We start from the raw sequence: 18,563 nt of genomic DNA, 5'->3' as shown, positions 1-18,563 counted from the left end.
GCCTCAAGCATACTCCAAGGTATTTCAGTTCCCCAAAGACCCATTTAAAAGTGAAGGATGACTACAGTCCCATTAGTGTGGACTTAGAATGTATGGTATCTAGAGCTTCTGTCTTACTCATGTTAACTTTAAACCCCAAGACCTGGGAGTAGGCCTTCAGCTCAGTTAGCAAATTGAGCAATGTGGTAATAGGGAACCATTAAGGACAGTAAATCATAATCAGCAAACAAACAAACTAATTTTGAACTTTGTCGAACCCACCTTGACCCCCTAAATATTAGGGCTGGAGTGTATGGCAGAAGCAAAGGGTTCCATCACTAATGCAAAGAGCAAAGGGGTTAGGCGGGCAGCCCTGCCTCGTACTCTTAGAGAGGGGAAACACAATGGAATTACCTCCATTTACCTGTACACATGCCTTAGTGTCAGAGTAAAGTTCTGAAATCCAATTCCTAAAGAATGTCCCTAGCCCCATTTTGAATAATACCTAATCCAAGAACTGTCAATGGACCCTGTCGAAGGCCTTTTCAGTGTCAATCCCCAAAAGAAAGACTGCTGCACCTCCTGAAAGGATATATAATGTTCAAATGAATGATTTTGTGAATGTTATCTGCTGCCTGTCACTTGGGTACAAAGCCCGCCTGGTCCAAGTGGACAAGAGTAGGCAGAACACCACTCAATCATACTGCTAGAACTTTCGCTAGTAGCTTGACATCTGCATTAAGATCAGAAATCGTACCATACGACAGACAGTTGATTTGCCCTTACCCTCTTTTGGTATAACAGAAATCCAAGCCTTAAGCATGGAGGCAGGTATCCTGGCTCCAGCCTTCATCTCTTTCATAACATTGGCTAACAAAGAAGAAAGCTCAGAAGCAAAGGTAAAATTCCCAGGGAAGGTCATCCAACCCAGGAGACTTCCCAGTCGCCATAGATCTAATGGCACTTAAAACTTCATCTAGCTGGACCAATGCTTCCAAGCATTCCCTCTGTGCCTCAGTAAGGTGATGTAATACAGAAGAACTCAAATAAAAAACAATATTGTCTTCCTTTACATTAGAATCTTTGGTATACAGCCCTTCCAGAAACTCCCTAAAATGAGCCTGGCTATGAGAGGACTTAGAAAGCAGCTGACCAGAAGGATCTTTAATTTTCTCCACCACCCTTTCAGGTCAGGCTTTTCTCAACTTATAAGCTAAAACTGAACCCTATCCAGGATGAACCGGAGATCTTCCTGATGCAGGCTCTCAAGTGAGAGCCTACCCTCACAAAGAGCATTCAAGGTCTTCAAAGACCCAGCGTGCTTGTGTTGGGTTTCTAATTGAGAAATCAATGTGAGGTAATGGGATTTAAGAGATTCCCTTAATTTCTTCTTTCTAGCTGCATGTTTCAGGAAGCAACCCTGTGTCACCGCCTTCATGGCATTCTAGGGAATGGGTGTCCAAAAGACAGGTTATGATTCAGATGATCTTGCAAATATTCTCTGTATTCCCTCATAATAGTCTCATCTTTAAGTAAGGTGATATTAAGTGTCAAAAATTGTTTCACAGCTTCAGCTCTAAAGCCTAAGATATCCACTCTACAAGGGGCATGGTCAGAAAATGTTATATTACCTATAGTAGATCTGCCCACTTGACACCAAAAAGAAACATCCAAGAGAACATAATCTATGAGAGTGTATTGGGGGTGTGAAGAGAAAAAATAAGTGTAGTCCTGCTATTTCCCTCTCCACACATCATACACCCCCAATTCTTGAATAAAAAGTTTCTGAAATTAATTTGTCTCCAGCAGAATGACTACCTGTAGTGTCCAAATATGGGTTAAGATATGCACTGAAATCACCAGCACAGATCAAAGGACTTTTAACAGTGGTGAAAAATTCCACTGAGTTCGGGGCTCATATATTAGCCAAGGTCAATGCAACCTCCTCCACTAGAACCTGTGCAAAAATATACCTCCTGTGTGGGTCCCTTTTTACCCTCTGTAACTGAAGTTTAAGATCCTTATGAAAGAGCAAGGCCAGTCCCTTTTTTTGGAGTCAGAGGAATCTGAAGCAAACAGCTTATGTGGGTACACTCTATGGTGAAGTAGATGTTCGTGTCTCCTGCACAAAGACTGTATGAGCCCCCTGACAAACCAAATCCTGCAACATCAAGCTTTATTTCTTGGATGAATTGAGGCCATTACAATCTATATTCCCTTCAGACATGACTTAACAGAAATAACCAATGAAATCAATGACGGCCTGAACATCATGGACTCTTGGGCAAATTCACTCCAACTGAAACTGAACACTGAAAAAAACACACTGCCTCATCCTCTCATCTCAACATAACAAGTACAAACCCACAACCATAAACACCCCAGGACACACCCTCCCTACCTCAGACAGCCTAAAAATGCTCGGAGTCACAATCGACCGCAACCTTACCCTTGAGAGCCAAGTAAATTCCGTAATAAAGAAAATGTTCTACTCAATGTGGAAACTTAAAAGATTAAAGCCTTTCTTCCCGAGAGCAATTTTTCGAAACCTAATACAATCAATGGTCCTAAGTCATGCAGATTACTGCAATGGAATCTATGCAGGATGCAAAGATCAACTCACAAAAAAACTCCAGACTGGCCAAAACACAGCAGCCAGGCTGCTATTTAGTAAAACACGATTCGAAAGTGCCAAACCCCTCAGAGAAAAGCTGCACTGGCTCCCAATCAAAGAAAGGGTCATCTTCAAAATCTGCACCCTGGTCCACAAAATGATCTATGGTGTAGTCCCAGGATACATGATAGACCTCATAGATCTACCAACCAGGAACAGAATCCGATCATCATGATCATACCTAAACCTACACTACCCTAATTGCAAAGGACTTCAATACAAAACAACTTACGCATCCTACTTCTCCAACATAAGTGCACAACTATGGGAATGCACTCCCAAAAGCTGTGAAAACAATCCATCACCATTTAAACTTCAGGAAATCATTAAAAACCAACCTCTTCAAAAAGGCTTACCCCACCGATCCACCGTAAATCCCCACACCCAGCAACACAGCATAACCAATGATCTTACTGGACAATATACAATCCACATTCCCTTCGACCCTCATGTTGCCTGATACACACCTACCTCATTAGACCACAATACAACCTGTATTTGTTATCAACCGAATTGGCAAATGCCATTACGGTACTATGTAAGCCACTTTGAGCCTGCAAATAGGTGGGGAAAATGTGGGGTACAAATGTAACAGATAAATAAATTTGTAATAACAATTTGAACCTCAGAGTAGAAAATCCACCACATGCACAGTTATATAGTCCAAAACCTCCCCCAGTAAGAAATTAAAGAAAGTCAACCACATCTCTCCCCCAAGAATACTCCAAAGAAAAAACAAAAAAAAAGGAAACCCCACTCAAACAGAAAAATAAAGTACATACCAAACCAAAACTTTCCCTCCCCAACTCTGCCTCATCATTTCTTCCCATAGTCCAAACAGCCCAACAAACAATATGAAATCCAAATCCCCCCAGATCTAACCAGGTCCAAAGGGATAAAGGAAAAGATCTAAAGAAAGGAAGTCTGCCGTCCCCTTTCAGAGATCCCAACCTCCCTCCCAGGTTAAACTGATACGTATCATAAAATCTCATAAGCACAAGGATGAACAGTACACTCTCCTTCAATACCTCCCTCACATAAAGCTAAGTAGAGGGCAAAAAAGGGAAAAATAATAACCATGCCAGCTTCTATTTACCTGAAAAGGAAGTCTTCTTTTAGGGAGATATAAAATGAACAAGAGGAGGGATACCCTCAGAGGGAAAAATCAACACACACCCTCCCTTTTAGCATATATTACAAAAAAAAAAGACAGAGCAGTAAAAAGAGGAAAAACAAAGTTCCTAGTGGACCACTCTCAAGTCTGATCATTATCAGAGTTGTGCTGTAATTTCTTTCCCTTACTGGGGGGATGGACCCAGCGTCTGTTCATCGCAGAGGAAGAAAAGGTAGTTTTAGTCCCTGATGGTTCAGAAACTAGGCCAGCCTCCCTTAACACTTTCCATGCAGAGCTTTGTAATGGGAAGCTAAAAGCAAATCCAGTGGTATTTGTTCTGTTCCTTCCACAGTAATTCCAGAACAGGTTTAATTTCCCTTCTTTTAGCCAGGTAAATACAGACAAATCTTGATATACTGAATCTGGTGCATGCTGAAATTGAAGAGAGGAGGAAGTATGTGCCTTCTGCAGTATCAGCTCCTTGTCGGAATACCAGGTGAAACATACTATGAAGTCCCGGAGTCAGGTGCTGAAGCTGAACGGAAGCCCTATGCACCCGGGGGTCCATCAAATATCAGGTGCTGATTCACTAAGGTCCATATCACCTCCCTGACATTTTCCTGGTTGTATTCTCAGAAACACCGCGGAAATGCAAGTGTTCCGGTATCCCCTATTTTCAACATCATTCAGGTCTCCTTCTTCTTCCTCTGAGCCACTGCGCAATTCCACCGCCCATGCCTACATTAAGGAGCTAAGCAGTGAGCCTGCCGCATGGGGTCCTCAGATCCAGTCCTGTGAAATTGCTTCAAAGCCTCCTTAATATCCGCTGATTTCTGTTTCTGAGCCATCAGGAAGGAGTAACATCTCAAATTGTGTATGGACAAACACTTCGGATCATCAATGATGTGAGATGTGAAGGGGCATTTTCGGATTCATCAATGATGTGAGATGTGAAGGGGCATTTTCGATAAAACATCTAAGTCTGATTTTGGATGTTTTGCTAGAAGCAGTTTTTGAACCTGAAAAAGTCTTACCTTTTTAGCTCGAAAATCGCCTTTTTTCAAGAGAAATATTTATTTGTTACATATGTACCCTGGTAACACAAACCAGTGGGAACAACTCCGCTCAATTATAGAAAATTACAACCAAAAAACAGCGGATAATTTGTATGAATTGTAAGATAGTGAATTAGTAATGGAGAGGGACCTCAGACCGGTTATATCTTTAATCAATCAGATTGCATAGATATAATCACCATAATGGTGCACACCATGGTGCACACACGTCTTGCTGTATTGACGGCTAGCTGGGATTTTGCATAGTTTGGTGTTGCGGGGCGCTTTCCCTGACGAAGCCCCAGTTGGCGAAACGGGACGTTTGGGAGGCCCTTGTTTGAGCCGCAGCAAGCTAAGTAGCTGTGCTTTGCAATAATGTTTTGCACTATGGCTATTTTATATATACATATATGCACTAGAAGTATATGAGTGAACACCCAGGGAGGAGGTTGGTAGAGGGACCAGTTATTATATTATGGTGATATTATCTATGCAATCTGATTGATTAAAGATATCACTGGTCTGAGGTCCTCTCCCTCTCCATTATAATCACTATCTTACAATTCATACAAATTATCCGCTGTTTTTTGGTTGTAATTTGGAGGCTCAATGTGGCTTACATAATTCCGTAAAGGCGTTCGCCAGTCGGGTTGATAACAAATACAAGGTTGCATTGTGGTCAGATGAGGTAGGTGTGTGTCAGGCACCATGAAGGTAGAAGGGAATGAGGATTGTATATTAAGTCAGTACGATCATTGGTTGTGCTGTGTTGCTGGATGTGGGGATTTACGTTGGATCAGTGGGGTATGCCTTTTTGAAGAGGTGGTTTTTAGTGATTTTCTGAAGTTTAGATGGTTATGGATAGCTCTTACAGCTTTTTATGCCACAAACCAGCCACTGGGATTGTCTGGGGGTCATCATTCTCAGTAGAATGACCACCACAGACATCCCAGCAGAGCAGTGGGGGCAGTCTAGGGGGCACTGCAGTGGACTTCACATTAAAAGGTTCCAGGTACACATCTTACCATAACCCTCTTACATTGTATGGAGAGCCCTCCAGGAACAGAGAAGAACCTACTGTACACAACTACAATAGCCATCAAGTTTTCAGGTGTCACCTATATGTAGATACAGTAGGTATTTAGTGTTTTTGGAGGGCTCTCACCGCTCCAACCACATGTATTAGTTAGAGTGGGTATATGGGCTTAGGTCCCCTTCTCTTCACTGCACTGAACCACTAGGCTACTCCCTGGGACTTGCTTGGTGCTCTAATAAGAATAATCATCATATCTTAATCTGTCATAGAGCCTAGTATGTACTGTCACATCTTAAGGGGCTGGGAGGGAGTCAGTGATCACTGGGGGAGTAGGGGATGGGTCCTCAGAGATCTGACCAGTCACCCCTGCTCTTTTTTTTGTTACATTTGTACCCCGCGCTTTCCCACTCATGGCAGGCTCAATGCGACTTACATGGGGCAATGGAGGGTTAAGTGACTTGCCCAGAGTCACAAGGAGCTGCCTGTGCCTGAAGTGGGAATCAAACTCAGTTCCTCAGTTCCCCAGGACCAAAGTCCACCACCCTAAAAAATAGGCACTCCTCCACTCATCTTTTCTTGACCCCCATTAACTATGGCTATTCAGTTCACTGGGATTTCTTTTCACTTTTTATGCTGAGGGCATCCTTCTAATTTTTCCTACAATCCTTCTTTCCTCAACACTGGACCTTGGCAGAATGTTAGGACAAAGTCTCCACTTGGCTCTCTGCATATAGACTAGTTATAACCCTCAGAAACTAATGCTTGCTAGTTCACAGGTGATCTTTCCATTCCATCTTTTTCTTTAAATCTTTTTGGCACTCCTGTCTCTCCATTATTTTGGTATCACACTCAACTCATGTCTTTCTTTTACCCCTCAGAACCTCTTGTCTTTGTAAATCAGGTTTTTTAATTCTGCGTCAACTCTGATCAGGAAGTATTTTGATCATACCTCTTTTCATTCACTTATTCCATCCCTTTTGGTCACAAGATTAGATTATTGCATTGTCTATTTGTGAAGTAGTTGCTCTAACCATAAGCACCTACAGTCACTCCAAACACTGCTATCCGTCTTCTCTGTCATGCCCGAAGGTTCAATCACGTTACTCCTTATTGCAAAGTAACACTGGCATCCATTTTATTTTCAAGCTCCTCAGTTTGACTTTCAAGGCTTTTAAGATGGGTATCCCTTTCGGTTCGTTCTCCCCAGTCCTAGAAATACACAACTTGAATCCACTACGCTCCGTGCTTTCTATTTTGCTTTCCCTTCTCTGTGGAATTCCGTTCCCCTTCCTATTCGAGCAGAAAAATCTTTCAAAACTTTTATTGAAGACTTGGCTCTTTAAACAGCATTTTCTTTACATTAGGTTTGCTTGGCTGTTCCCTGGTGCCCTTTGTGGTTTGTTCCTTTCTCCCTTTCCTTGCATTTCCCCTTGTTTACTCTTAGGTATGTACGAGTCTGATAATGAATGTGTATTCTTCCTGTCATGATTTGTATTTCCTTTCGCATTATCTCTGTATTTTTAATTTTTTTAAACCGCTGTGATCTATCAAGTATGGCAGTATATCAAGCACAAATAAACCATAAACCTTAATTTCTCCAGTGGTCACTTGGGCATCCTTTTGATCACTCAGTCGTGATTGAAACAGGTCTAGCAAAAAAAAAATCTTAATTTTGGCCCTAGATGTTTTCATTTTGTTCCATTATTGCAGACAAAAATGTCTTTTCTTTTGGTGCCGCCCAATGTCCCCATCCAACACATGCCCCCCTTGAAATCTGGACAAACTGTGGAGCAAAACATCTAAACTGGGGTGTCAAAAATCGGAACTTGATGTTTTTGAGAGAGAAAAATGTTCTTCTGCCACCTTATGACTTTTTCGGACATTTTTTGTTTTGAAAATGAGCCCCTTAATCTTGTTTCCAGGAGAGAAGACAGGAGCCTAAAACAGGCAGCCATCCAGGAAGCCTATATCAAATCCTCCCACTTCCAGGAACATTTTTAAAACTTTTTAAATTCTGATGCTGGTCCAATAAAAGGTATTGCAACCTATAAGAAATCCAGATAATTAATATAAAATTAAATAAAACTTTAATGAAATGGCCTTGAAAATGTACTCAGTATGCTTGCTGTTTAAACTCTGTGGGCTATTTCTTCCCTGTAGACAAAAGAGAAGAAAACATTTTAGAACATACAGTGCAAGGTTATCTCAGTCTTGGTTTTCAATTTATAAAAGGTGTTGATATCCTGATTGAGGGCACCACAGAAATAAATAAAATATAACCCTGCAGAAGTTTGTGTAAAATTGCATGGGAATCACAGAATTTATCATGTAACGTATGCATGCGCCACCTCTGATTTTCAGGATTCTTTGTCACAAGTGCTTTGTGAGTATTTTCTAACATAAAAAGACAGGGACATACATGAACTTAAAAAGCATTATGAAATAAAAGCAAAGCTGTATTTATTTAAATCATTTTCTATTAAATGTATGTAATTGCAGAATGGAGAAGTTTAGTCAATTGTCATAATGTAATTGAGCAAAACATTCAAATAATGTATTTCAGGCAATTAAGGATGTTCTTCCACTCTGCCTACTGGAACACCCAAGCCCTAAATGTACCATATTATATAAAGCTTCCCACAATTGTAGATAAGCATTAGAGTCTGAATCATATTAGTGCCTTTAAGCACTTTCTAACTTGTTCCTCTCTCCTAACATCAACAAAGCAGATGACATGTTCTGTATTAAATTCATTATAGCACATGACCTCTAAAGTACTTGACCATGGGTTACCATAAAAACATGGCCACACCCAACTTAGTGCTCTAATGGGCCAATGCTCAGAACCAAACGTGGGCGCTAGAGGCGATTAGCATTGAACTAGTACTCACATTAGTGAGTACAGAATGCTCAGAGGCTCTAGTGCAGGACACAAGCGCACCAAAGATTAGCACAAATAGCGTGCTAATACACTCAAACAGATGTTAATGAGGTCATTTTCTCCTTCCTTCCCAATGCTCAGAGAACAGCGCACAAAACAAAGCCGCCTTATCACAAAAAAAATATCACCAGCTCAGCGCAGGCATTAGGGTGTTTGAAGAGAGGATTTCTCATAATTCTTTTTTAAAACTCTGCTGGCTTTCATATGATTTGGAAGCAGAAGGAAGCCTGTGGAAGTCCTTAAGCACTGATAGTGAGAAATGAATGTGTGCGAGTCAGAGCAAACCCAAAAGTGAAAGCACACATTGGCGCCTGTTTCCTGCATTTAAATATAAGCGTTCCAAGGTTTAAAAAATTGAAATACTTATATTTAAGGTGTAAAACAGAGACACCAATGTGTGTTTCATTTTCGGGTTTGCCAGGCATATGTGCACAGGAAAGCATGTCCCCCCCTTGCTTTCGCTTTTACAATGTGTATATAATTTGAATATCATTTCCTTTGAGCATTGGTGAGCTAGGTTTCTGTGCTGTTGGCTTACTGCGGGAGTTCTGAGTATCGGCCTACAAGTCTCTTCCTGCTTCCTCCAGCTCCAAACCTCTCAGCAGGAATAAAGCTAACAAAAGAGAAGATAGCAATGAATCACAGAAATAGGTCAAAGTCTGTTTGAAAGTGGACTGAGCTTCATGATTTAACAGCAATCTTGGCTGAAAAATGATTAAATCTCTTAACAACTGCTAGATGGGGTACTAAATAGGCTAGGCCTTTTAAATTTTCTGTTTATAAAAGCTACATTTAATACACGTCTTCAACTAGAGACACTGCACAAACCACACTATAAAAATATTTAGAGACTAAAAGATACCAGTTATTAAAGGATTTTAACACAAAACAAACATTACTGCAGAATAATTGTTCATTGTCTGTACAGAATAAGTGATTAAGGAACCACTACAGAAAAATAAGATGAAAGAAAAGAGGGCCGGAAAAAATATCTTTGTAACTAGCTCAGCTTTATATTTATCCTATATAAGTAAAAAGAATATTACAAAATTAGTGATCCATTGGAAAAGTTCTAAATTAAAAAGACTCATATATTCAAACATTTTAAATTACTGCTGAAACTTCTTTGGTTTTATTGATTATTAGAATCATCAAATCTCACGAGCATTTGTTCAAAATACTTGCCCATTTCTGTAAAAAGTCTGTTTTATCTAAGAATAGCTTAGGTTTCTTCACTATTCTTAAACCTCTTGGTATCAGTTCTTTTTTTTGCAGTACTCTATCAGAGTGACTCCATGAAGTTCAGACTTAACTAATCTCTTCATTGTATTGGATATACAGCAACTGATCCCTGAGGAGACTATATGGTTTACAATTTCTATCACAAGTACTTTGCAGTGTCCTTAATGGGCTCACAATCAAAGTTATATATTGTACCTGTTCTGTTTTACCAGTAGTAGAACTATTGGTGTTCGAGAGCCCAGCGTAATATTTGTGGTACTGCCTATTGATAGGTAGGGCTCTTGCTGTCTGACTCATAGCATTAGTGCTACTGTTGTACGATATGTTTATTACACGTATGTTGAATTAGGATTTTTTTAAAACGTTTTGTATTATTTGAGAATGTGCTTGGTAATGGAGAGATTTATGTTGTTGTTGCTCAGATAATATGAAAATCATATTTTTTTTCTGAATGGTGACTTCAATGGAAAAATGTCCTAGTTTTGATCTGCACATGTTGTTGGGGGAAAAGAGGGGATTTATGGATGCAGAGTATGTTTATATTTAATTCATAAGAACTGCTATATTGTGACAGCTCAAAAGTTCCATGAGATTCATGTGTGCAGTGTGTCACATATGTGAGGATCAACTGTCAGGTGTGTCAGGACTGAAAAATAAAAAAGTTGAGAACAACTGGGTGTCCCTGAACATTTGAAGGTTAATAAGGAGTTCACACAACTAAAAAGCTTGGGAACCTCTGTGCTCCAACTTATTTGGCTACCTGCTTACTCCTGTTTTGATATTTATGATTTTTACATTGGATCTCTTGCTCTCACCTTGTATCTTAATTTGACCTGATGATGTTTACCCTAGAGAAAGGAGAGATAAGGGTGACATGATACAGACATTCAATATTTGAAAGGTACTGATCTACAAACAAATCTTTTCCAGAGATGGGAAAGTGGTAGAACTAGAGGATATGAACTGAGGTTGCAGGGGGCTGACTCAGGAAGTACATTTTCACAGAAAGGGTGGTAGATTCCTTAACTAATAATTACCTGAATTGGTTATTACTCTATTTACCATCAACCTTCTCTTTGCTTCATGTATAATTTCTCATTCATAATAGATGTTCTAAATGCTAAACATCAATAGCTATCCCAGTATGTTTATGATACTATATTGTAAAACTGGATTTTTACAACAAATTACTTTCTTATGCATTATTCTTTGTTATGTATCCCATACTATTTATTGCAAGCCACATTGAACTCAAACTTGTTTGGGATAATGTGGGATATGTCTTAAACAAATAAATTAATTTACTTTTCGCATTTTAATCATAATGGATCTCAATACCTCTCACTGTCATATAAAATCCAATTCTTAGTTTTCCCTTCGGTAAAATCTAGCTCCTAAAGCTAAAAATAATACAAAAAGCTAGACCCTCCACTGTATACAGTGGTCAAGTCTTTACTATAATCCTTGTGCTTTTGTTACACCTGCCATACTGGGAAAAGACCAATGGTCCATCGAGCACAGCATCCTGTTCCCCCCCCTCAAAATAATTTTTAATAATGTTCAATGGACTTTTCTCTCAGGAATCTGTCCAACCCCCCCCCCCTTAAACTCCGTACGGTCAGCTGCTGTCACTACATTTTCCGCCAACGACTTCCAGAGTCCAACTATATGCTGAGTAAAGAAAAACTTTCTCCTGTTTGTTTTAAATCTACCATATTCTAGCTTCATCTTGTGTCCCCTGGTTCTATTGTTGTTTGAAAGTGCAAACAAACGCTTCACATCTGTCCGCTCTACTCCGCTCATTATCTTGTAACCTTCTATCATATCACCTCTCAGCCGCCTTTTCTCCAAGCTGAAGAGCCCTAACCTTCTCAGCCTTTCCTCATAGGGAAGTCGTTCCATCCCTTTTATCATTTTCGTCGCCCTTCTCTGCACCTTCTCCAATTCCTTTATATCTTTTTTGAGAAGCGGCGACCAGAATTGGACATAATACTCGAGGTGCGGTCGCACCATAGAGCGATACAACGGCATTATAACATCCTCGTGTTTGTTTTCCATCCCTTTCCTAATAATACCCAACATTCTGTGTGCTTTCTTAGCCGCTGAAGCACACTGAGCAGAAGTCTTAAACGTCTTATCCACGATAACTGCCAGATCCCTTTCTAGGTCTGTGACTCCTAATGCGGAACCTTGCATGACATAGCTGTAATTCGGGTTCCTCTTACCCACATGCATCACTTTGCACTTGTCAACATTGAACTTCATCTGCCACTTGTACGCACAATCCCCCAGTCTCGCGAGGTCTTCCTGTAATCTTTCACACTCCTCTTGCGACTTGACGACCCTGAATAATTTTGTGTCATCTGCGAATTTAATTACCTCACTAGTTACTCCCATTTCTAGGTCATTTATAAATATGTTAAAAAGCAGCGGTCCCAGCACAGACCCCTGCGGGACCCCACTAACTACCCTTCTCCATTGAGAATACTGACCATTCAATCCTACTCTCTGCTTCCTATCTTTCAACCAGTTCTTAATCCAGAGTAATACCCTACCTCCGATCCCATGACTCTCCAGCTTCCTCTGGAGTCTTTCATGAGGCACTTTGTCAAACGCCTTTTGAAAATCCAGATACACAATATCCACCGGCTCCCCATTGTCCACGTTTGTTCATCCCCTCAAAAAAATGCAGTAGATTGGTGAGGCAAGAATTCCCTTCACTAAATCCGTGTTGACTTGGTCTCATCAGCCCATGTTTTTGTATGTGCTCTGTAATTTTATTCTTTTTTTTTTTTTATATGTTTTTATTAAAGGTTTTTTTCATACAGATAATACAAATGCAAACATAAAATCAAACAAAAACACCCCCCCCCCCTGCAAATAAACACAAAAGAAGAGCAGAGTTCCATGGCAATACCTGGAGACAAATAGAATGGATACACAAGATCAACTAGCGCTATGGGGCTCCTTACAAAAGAGATCTAAACGAGCCCAGGTCTTCAAAACAGACTTAATACGTCGACGCCTATGGGCCAAAATGGTTTCATATTTCCTGATCACACAGACATAACTCCACCATTAATTATAATTTAGGTACACATTATTTTTCCAATTGGAGACAATTAAATGCAGTGCAACTTCTTATCGGACTCCGGAAGGGAGATATTAGGACAAGAGGCTATTAGGATCACAACCTCATAAGAGAGCGCTGTAGACTCCGGCAAATTAAAGATAAGACACATTTTTGTCCAAATAAGTTGCCAGTAAGCTCTGATGTTTTTACAGTGGAAAACCATATGTGCCAATGATCCATCCCTTTCCTGACAAGACCAGCAGGTAAAGTTGACACTCTTAGTGATTCTTGCCACACGAGCAGGAGTCCAATAGGCCTTGTGGAATACGAAATATGAGGGTTGGGATATCGCCGCTGACTTAGTGGGACGCATGGAGTTAACCCAAAAAGTGTACCAATCAAATTCTGATGCATCCAAACCGAATTCCGCTTCCCATGATATCCTTAATGGAGCGACCGTATCAGCATATAAATCCTGAAGTTTTTTATATAGTAGAGATGCCTTCTTTCCACCTGATGTAATGGTGTGACAAAAAACAATAACTCCTTCAGATTTTATTTTAAGTGAATTGGAGACCTGAAAGGTTAAAATATATGCGGATATGTCCTTCCATGTGCTAGAATCTATTAAAGAAACATTATACAATACAGAGCATCAGGTGACAACAGAGTACCAGCAAGATATAATTGTGATAACTGCCATATACCCCCACCTTGCCATTCCGCTGTGTGAGACTGCAGGAGACCAGTTGGAAAACTAGAGTTGTACCAGAGAGAGACATCTTCCAACGAGACAGTGCTAATTCCAAGACCAGTTCTAAATGTACGAATATCAGAGGCAGAGGCTTTCAGCAGCCGAATGTGCTTTGTATATGGATACAGATCTGCATACGGGAGAAGAGATAAAGGGCAAGGGTGCACCAGGGCTGCCTCAAAAATCTGCCACCGAGGCGTGAGATGAGTGAATTCCCTATTGAACCACATTAAAGACTGGGTAAGTCGAAAGGTCTTGTGATAGTTCTTAAAATCAGGAACTTAAGTTTCTTGAGCGTAATGCGGGGAGGCTTGTGCCTCCATAGAAACTTAAGAGGGAATCAAGCTTATTATAAAGTGAATTTGGAAAGGAGAGGGGGGTCATACTGAAAATGTAATTCAACTTTGAGGCTAGAACCATCTTGATAGCCTCTACCCTCCCCCACCAAGTTAAATATAACGGAGACTATAAATTTAGAATCGAAGTAGCTAAGGTTAAGATTTGGTCCTTAATAAGGGACAGACTTTGATCAACTGATTCTGAATACCATACTCCTAAATACTTAAGTTTATTCGGCTCCCAGGAGAAAGGGTATGGAGATATCTGATATCGATGCACTAAGGAATTAAGCGGCATTATGGCTGATTTAGACCAGTTTATTTTATAACCAGAGAGGAAAAAGAATTGATTACTTCCAATATACTGGGAAGAGAGTTGGGTGTGGTGTACAGCAAAATATCATCAGCGTAGATGGAAAGTTTAAACATCTCCCCTCTGACAGACACGCCAGAAATATTCGAGCGAGCTTTAATAGCTATAGCCAGAGGCTCCAAGGCAATATTGAAAAGGAGAGGGGACAATGGACAGCCTTGTTTAGTGCCTCTTCTGAGGGGAAAAAATTGAGAATTATTGCCATTCACAGAGATCGAAGCTATCGGATTAGTATACAAAACTTTTACCATTTTAATGAAGGATGGGCTGAAATTAAACCGAGCCAAAGTATGGAACAAGAAAGCCCATTCAATTCTATCAAAGGCTTTCTCGGCGTCAAGTGAAACCACTATAAAAGGTTCATGTGAGCCCTCAACATGCACTAGAACATTCCAAAAAAGTCTAGAATTATCACTAGCTAATCTAGCTATCGTAAACCCATTTTGATCTCTATGAATGATATCCGGAACAATATGTTGGAGGCGGAGAGCCAAAAGTTTTGCATAACTTTTATTGTCTATATTAATCAGAGAAATAGGTCTACAATTCTCAACTTTGGATGGATCTATGTCTAGTTTGGGTACAACAACAATCGTTGATTGACGGAAGGAGCCAGTTTGACCCTCATGTAATAGGAGAGAGTTGTAGAGAACTTGCAGCTTGGGCGCCAGAACATCCACAAACATTTGATAAAATTCTACAGCGAAACCATCATTTCCAGGCGATTTACCTGTAGAAAGAGAATGAACGGCGTCCAGGATCTCCTTATGGGAGAAGGGTTGCTCTAAAGCATGGTTTTGAGAGGCATCTATAAGAGGCCTATCAAGATGGTTCCCAAACTCCCCAAAGGACCCCGTGGAAAGTTGAACTTCAGAATCATATAATTTGTTGTAGTACAATTGGAATTGCTGGGCAATGGCATCATCTTTGACATGTATGACCTCCGTGGAGTCAACAATTTGTGAGATCCTATTCCTACTTCTTTTAGTTTTCAGTACTCTCAGCATACAATGTTGATTTATGAGCATGAATGAGGTCCAGCGCCTCCTTTGAGTGGTATTTAAATCATATTTTAATTTCTGCAAATTCAAAAGAGTAGCCGGGTCATTATCTACAAGGAACTGAGTTTCCAACAGCTTAAGTTTGGCAGTTTTAGCCAATAAGTCCGTTCTACACCTACGATTGGCCATGGCTGAATAACTAATTATGTGGCCTCTAATAGTAGCCTTAAAGGCATCCCACCACAGGAGAGCTTTATGTTCCTCTAGAATATTGAAATGGAAAAAGTCTTCCATTTTGAATTTTATAAATTGAATAAAGATATCATCCTGCAACAGCATGGATTGAAATCTCCAAGACGATTTACTCTGAACTTGTAAAATATCAGCCAACTGAAGAGATACTGGCAAGTGATCGGAGAGGACTCTACTAAGTATCTCAGAGTTACACACGAGGTAATAAATTTGTGGAGATTAAAAAGTAGTCGATCTATTAAAAACTGCCATGAGGAGGAGAGTAGAAAGTGAAACCCAGCTCTGTGGGATGGAAAACACGCCAAGGATCAACTAGGCCCAGAGTTGTCTTAAGGTCCTGGATCCTATAGAGAGCTTTCGCCATCCTAGAGAGACAGTTGGATTTCCTATCCAGAATAGGATCTTGCACTTGATTGAAATTGCCACCAAGGAGGATACGGTCGGACCCAAACGAACCAATCTCAGAGATTATATTGTGAAAAAACATAGGAGAGTCGGAGTTTGGTGCATACAAGTTTCCTATTAACAACTGAGAATCTTGCAATTGTAAGTGCACCAATATCCATCTACCCTCAGTATCAGAGCATTGCTTTATAATGGAACATGGTAGTGACTTATGCTCTAAAATTGCAACCCCATTCTTTTTAAGTGCAGCAGAGGAAGCAGCAACAAGAGAATAGAACTGATCCTGGAATCCAACCACATCAGAGGCCAGGAGATGAGTCTCTTGAACTAGTATAATGTCCACCTGCAGTCTCCAAAAATACAGCAATACCTTCTTACGTTTTATAGGGTTATTCAATCCTTGCACATTAAGAGAAATTATTTTCATTTAGAAAACGTAGGAGTGCAAGTGTTGTGGTAGAGAGCATGAAAACCAGAGCAGCAACGGAGAAAACTGCAGGTAGGACAAGAAGAACTCATTATGACAAGGCAGAGGTAACAATGGTGTGACAAATGGTACCAATGGAAGTGCAACCTGCTAGCAAACCCAGGGACTAACAAAAGTACCATTGTGAATACATACTGCAGGAGAGAAAAAGCAACTGAACAAAACAACATGGATTGTCACAGGAAATGGTACCCACAAGAGCCCCACCTTCTAAAAAAAGGCACCATGGAAAGCACATTATGAAAGGGAAAGGACACATCAGGTAAAAAAGAAACTCTAACAGCACTGCAAGAAACATCCACATATTCAGTGTAAGGAAAAGAGACATAAGAAACAGGAGTGAAGTTACAATCATGGGTGAGCATATGGAAACTAAGTAATCCATCCATAGCACCTTGAAGGAAAATAAAACCCCAAACGCTGAAAAGACTGGTAATCACAGGTATTGCCATGGAAATTGCAGAATAAAAACAAAACCGAATTAAACAAAATACAAACAGAAATAAACTCCTGAGAACCGAACAAGAAAGAGAAAAGCTGCAAGCAGCCATATAAGAACAAGAGATCATGGGAGTGGAAAGGAGAGCTGGAGCCCGCCCCTTCTACCAAACAAGAAACTATGAACTAACATCAAGCAATGGTCGGGAGAAATAAGCTAACAATGAACAAAACGTAGCTAGAGAGATTCATGGTCTTAAATGAGTCCAGAAAGGAAGCCAAAAGCTGTAATTTATTCTTAATAATAGCCTCTACCATTTTGCCCGATACCGACGTCAGACTCACCGGTCTATAATTTCCCGGATCTCTTCTGGAACCTTTTTTTAAAAATCGGCGTAACATTGGCTACCCTCCAATCTTCTGGTACCACACCTGATTTTAGGGATAGATTGCATATTACTAACAGTAGCTCTACAAGTTCATTTTTCAGTTCTATTAATACTCTGGGATGAATACCACCCGGTCCAGGTGATTTACTACTCTTCAGTTTGTAGAACTGACCCATTACATCCTCCAAGTTTACAGAGAATTCATTTAGTTTCTCTGACTCGCCCGCTTCAAATACCCTTTCAGGCACCGGTGTCCCACCCAAATCCTCAGTGGTGAAGACTGAAGTAAAGAATTCATTTAATTTCTCCGCTACGGCTTTGTCTTCCCTGATTGCCCCTTTAACACCATTTTCGTCCAACGGCCCAACCGATTCTTTAGCCGGCTTCCTGCTTTTAATGTATCTAAAAAAATTTTACTATGTATTTTCGCTTCTAACGCTAACTTTTTTTCAAAGTCCTTTTTTGCCCTCCTTATCTCCGCTTTACATTTGGCTTGTTATTTTCAGTTGGTTCTCTTCCCCGCTTTCTGAAAGTTTATATTTCTTTAAATGTTGCTTTTTGAATAGCAATAGTTATCTTTTCTGTATCAAGAATGTATACTTGAATTAACTTGTAAACGTCTTAATAAAAAAAAAAAGAGCAACGGCAATAGGGGGTGGTCAGCCTTGATATTAGCTCTACACTAAGGAAAGCATTAGAGGATAGGCTATTCACTGGAACTGATACCACTGGGTCAGCATATAATGCCTTGATCACAGTGAAAAAATAACCTGTAAATCTAAATGTTTCTAAAGCAGGAAAAGGAAGGACCACTACACGATCAAAAAATTTTCCCACAAAGCTATTAGCTAATGCAGGGATGCCATGCTGGAGACACCATTCTATCACTGATATCAACTTGCATACATTAATGACAGCCTGACTACCTTTAACATAGCCTACCTGCTCCTTCACCAACAGGCGTGGCATTATACCAGCCAATCTTTCCACCAGGATCCATGCAAAAAATTTA

General features: G+C 40.2%; 1 protein-coding gene across 4 annotated transcripts in view; it reads right to left on the bottom strand.

Moving 5' to 3' along the window:
- Positions 1 to 18,563, bottom strand: part of CCDC138 (coiled-coil domain containing 138) — a 152,036-nt gene that overhangs the window by 7,281 nt on the left and 126,192 nt on the right. Inside the window, exon 14 of one of the 4 annotated variants that reach the window (XM_030201475.1) lies at positions 10,857 to 10,889. The exons of the other annotated variants lie outside the window; for them this stretch is intronic. Within the exon in view, the coding sequence (XP_030057335.1) occupies positions 10,885 to 10,889 (5 nt within the window). The 3' untranslated portion in view covers positions 10,857 to 10,884. The remainder of the gene's footprint in view (positions 1 to 10,856; positions 10,890 to 18,563) is intronic. 4 annotated transcript variants of the gene reach the window in all.

Source organism: Microcaecilia unicolor, chromosome 4, assembly GCF_901765095.1.
Source record: "Microcaecilia unicolor chromosome 4, aMicUni1.1, whole genome shotgun sequence".
NCBI lineage: Eukaryota > Metazoa > Chordata > Amphibia > Gymnophiona > Siphonopidae > Microcaecilia > Microcaecilia unicolor.
Note: the sequence above shows the minus strand (reverse complement) of the source record. Positions and strands in the feature narration are given on the sequence as shown.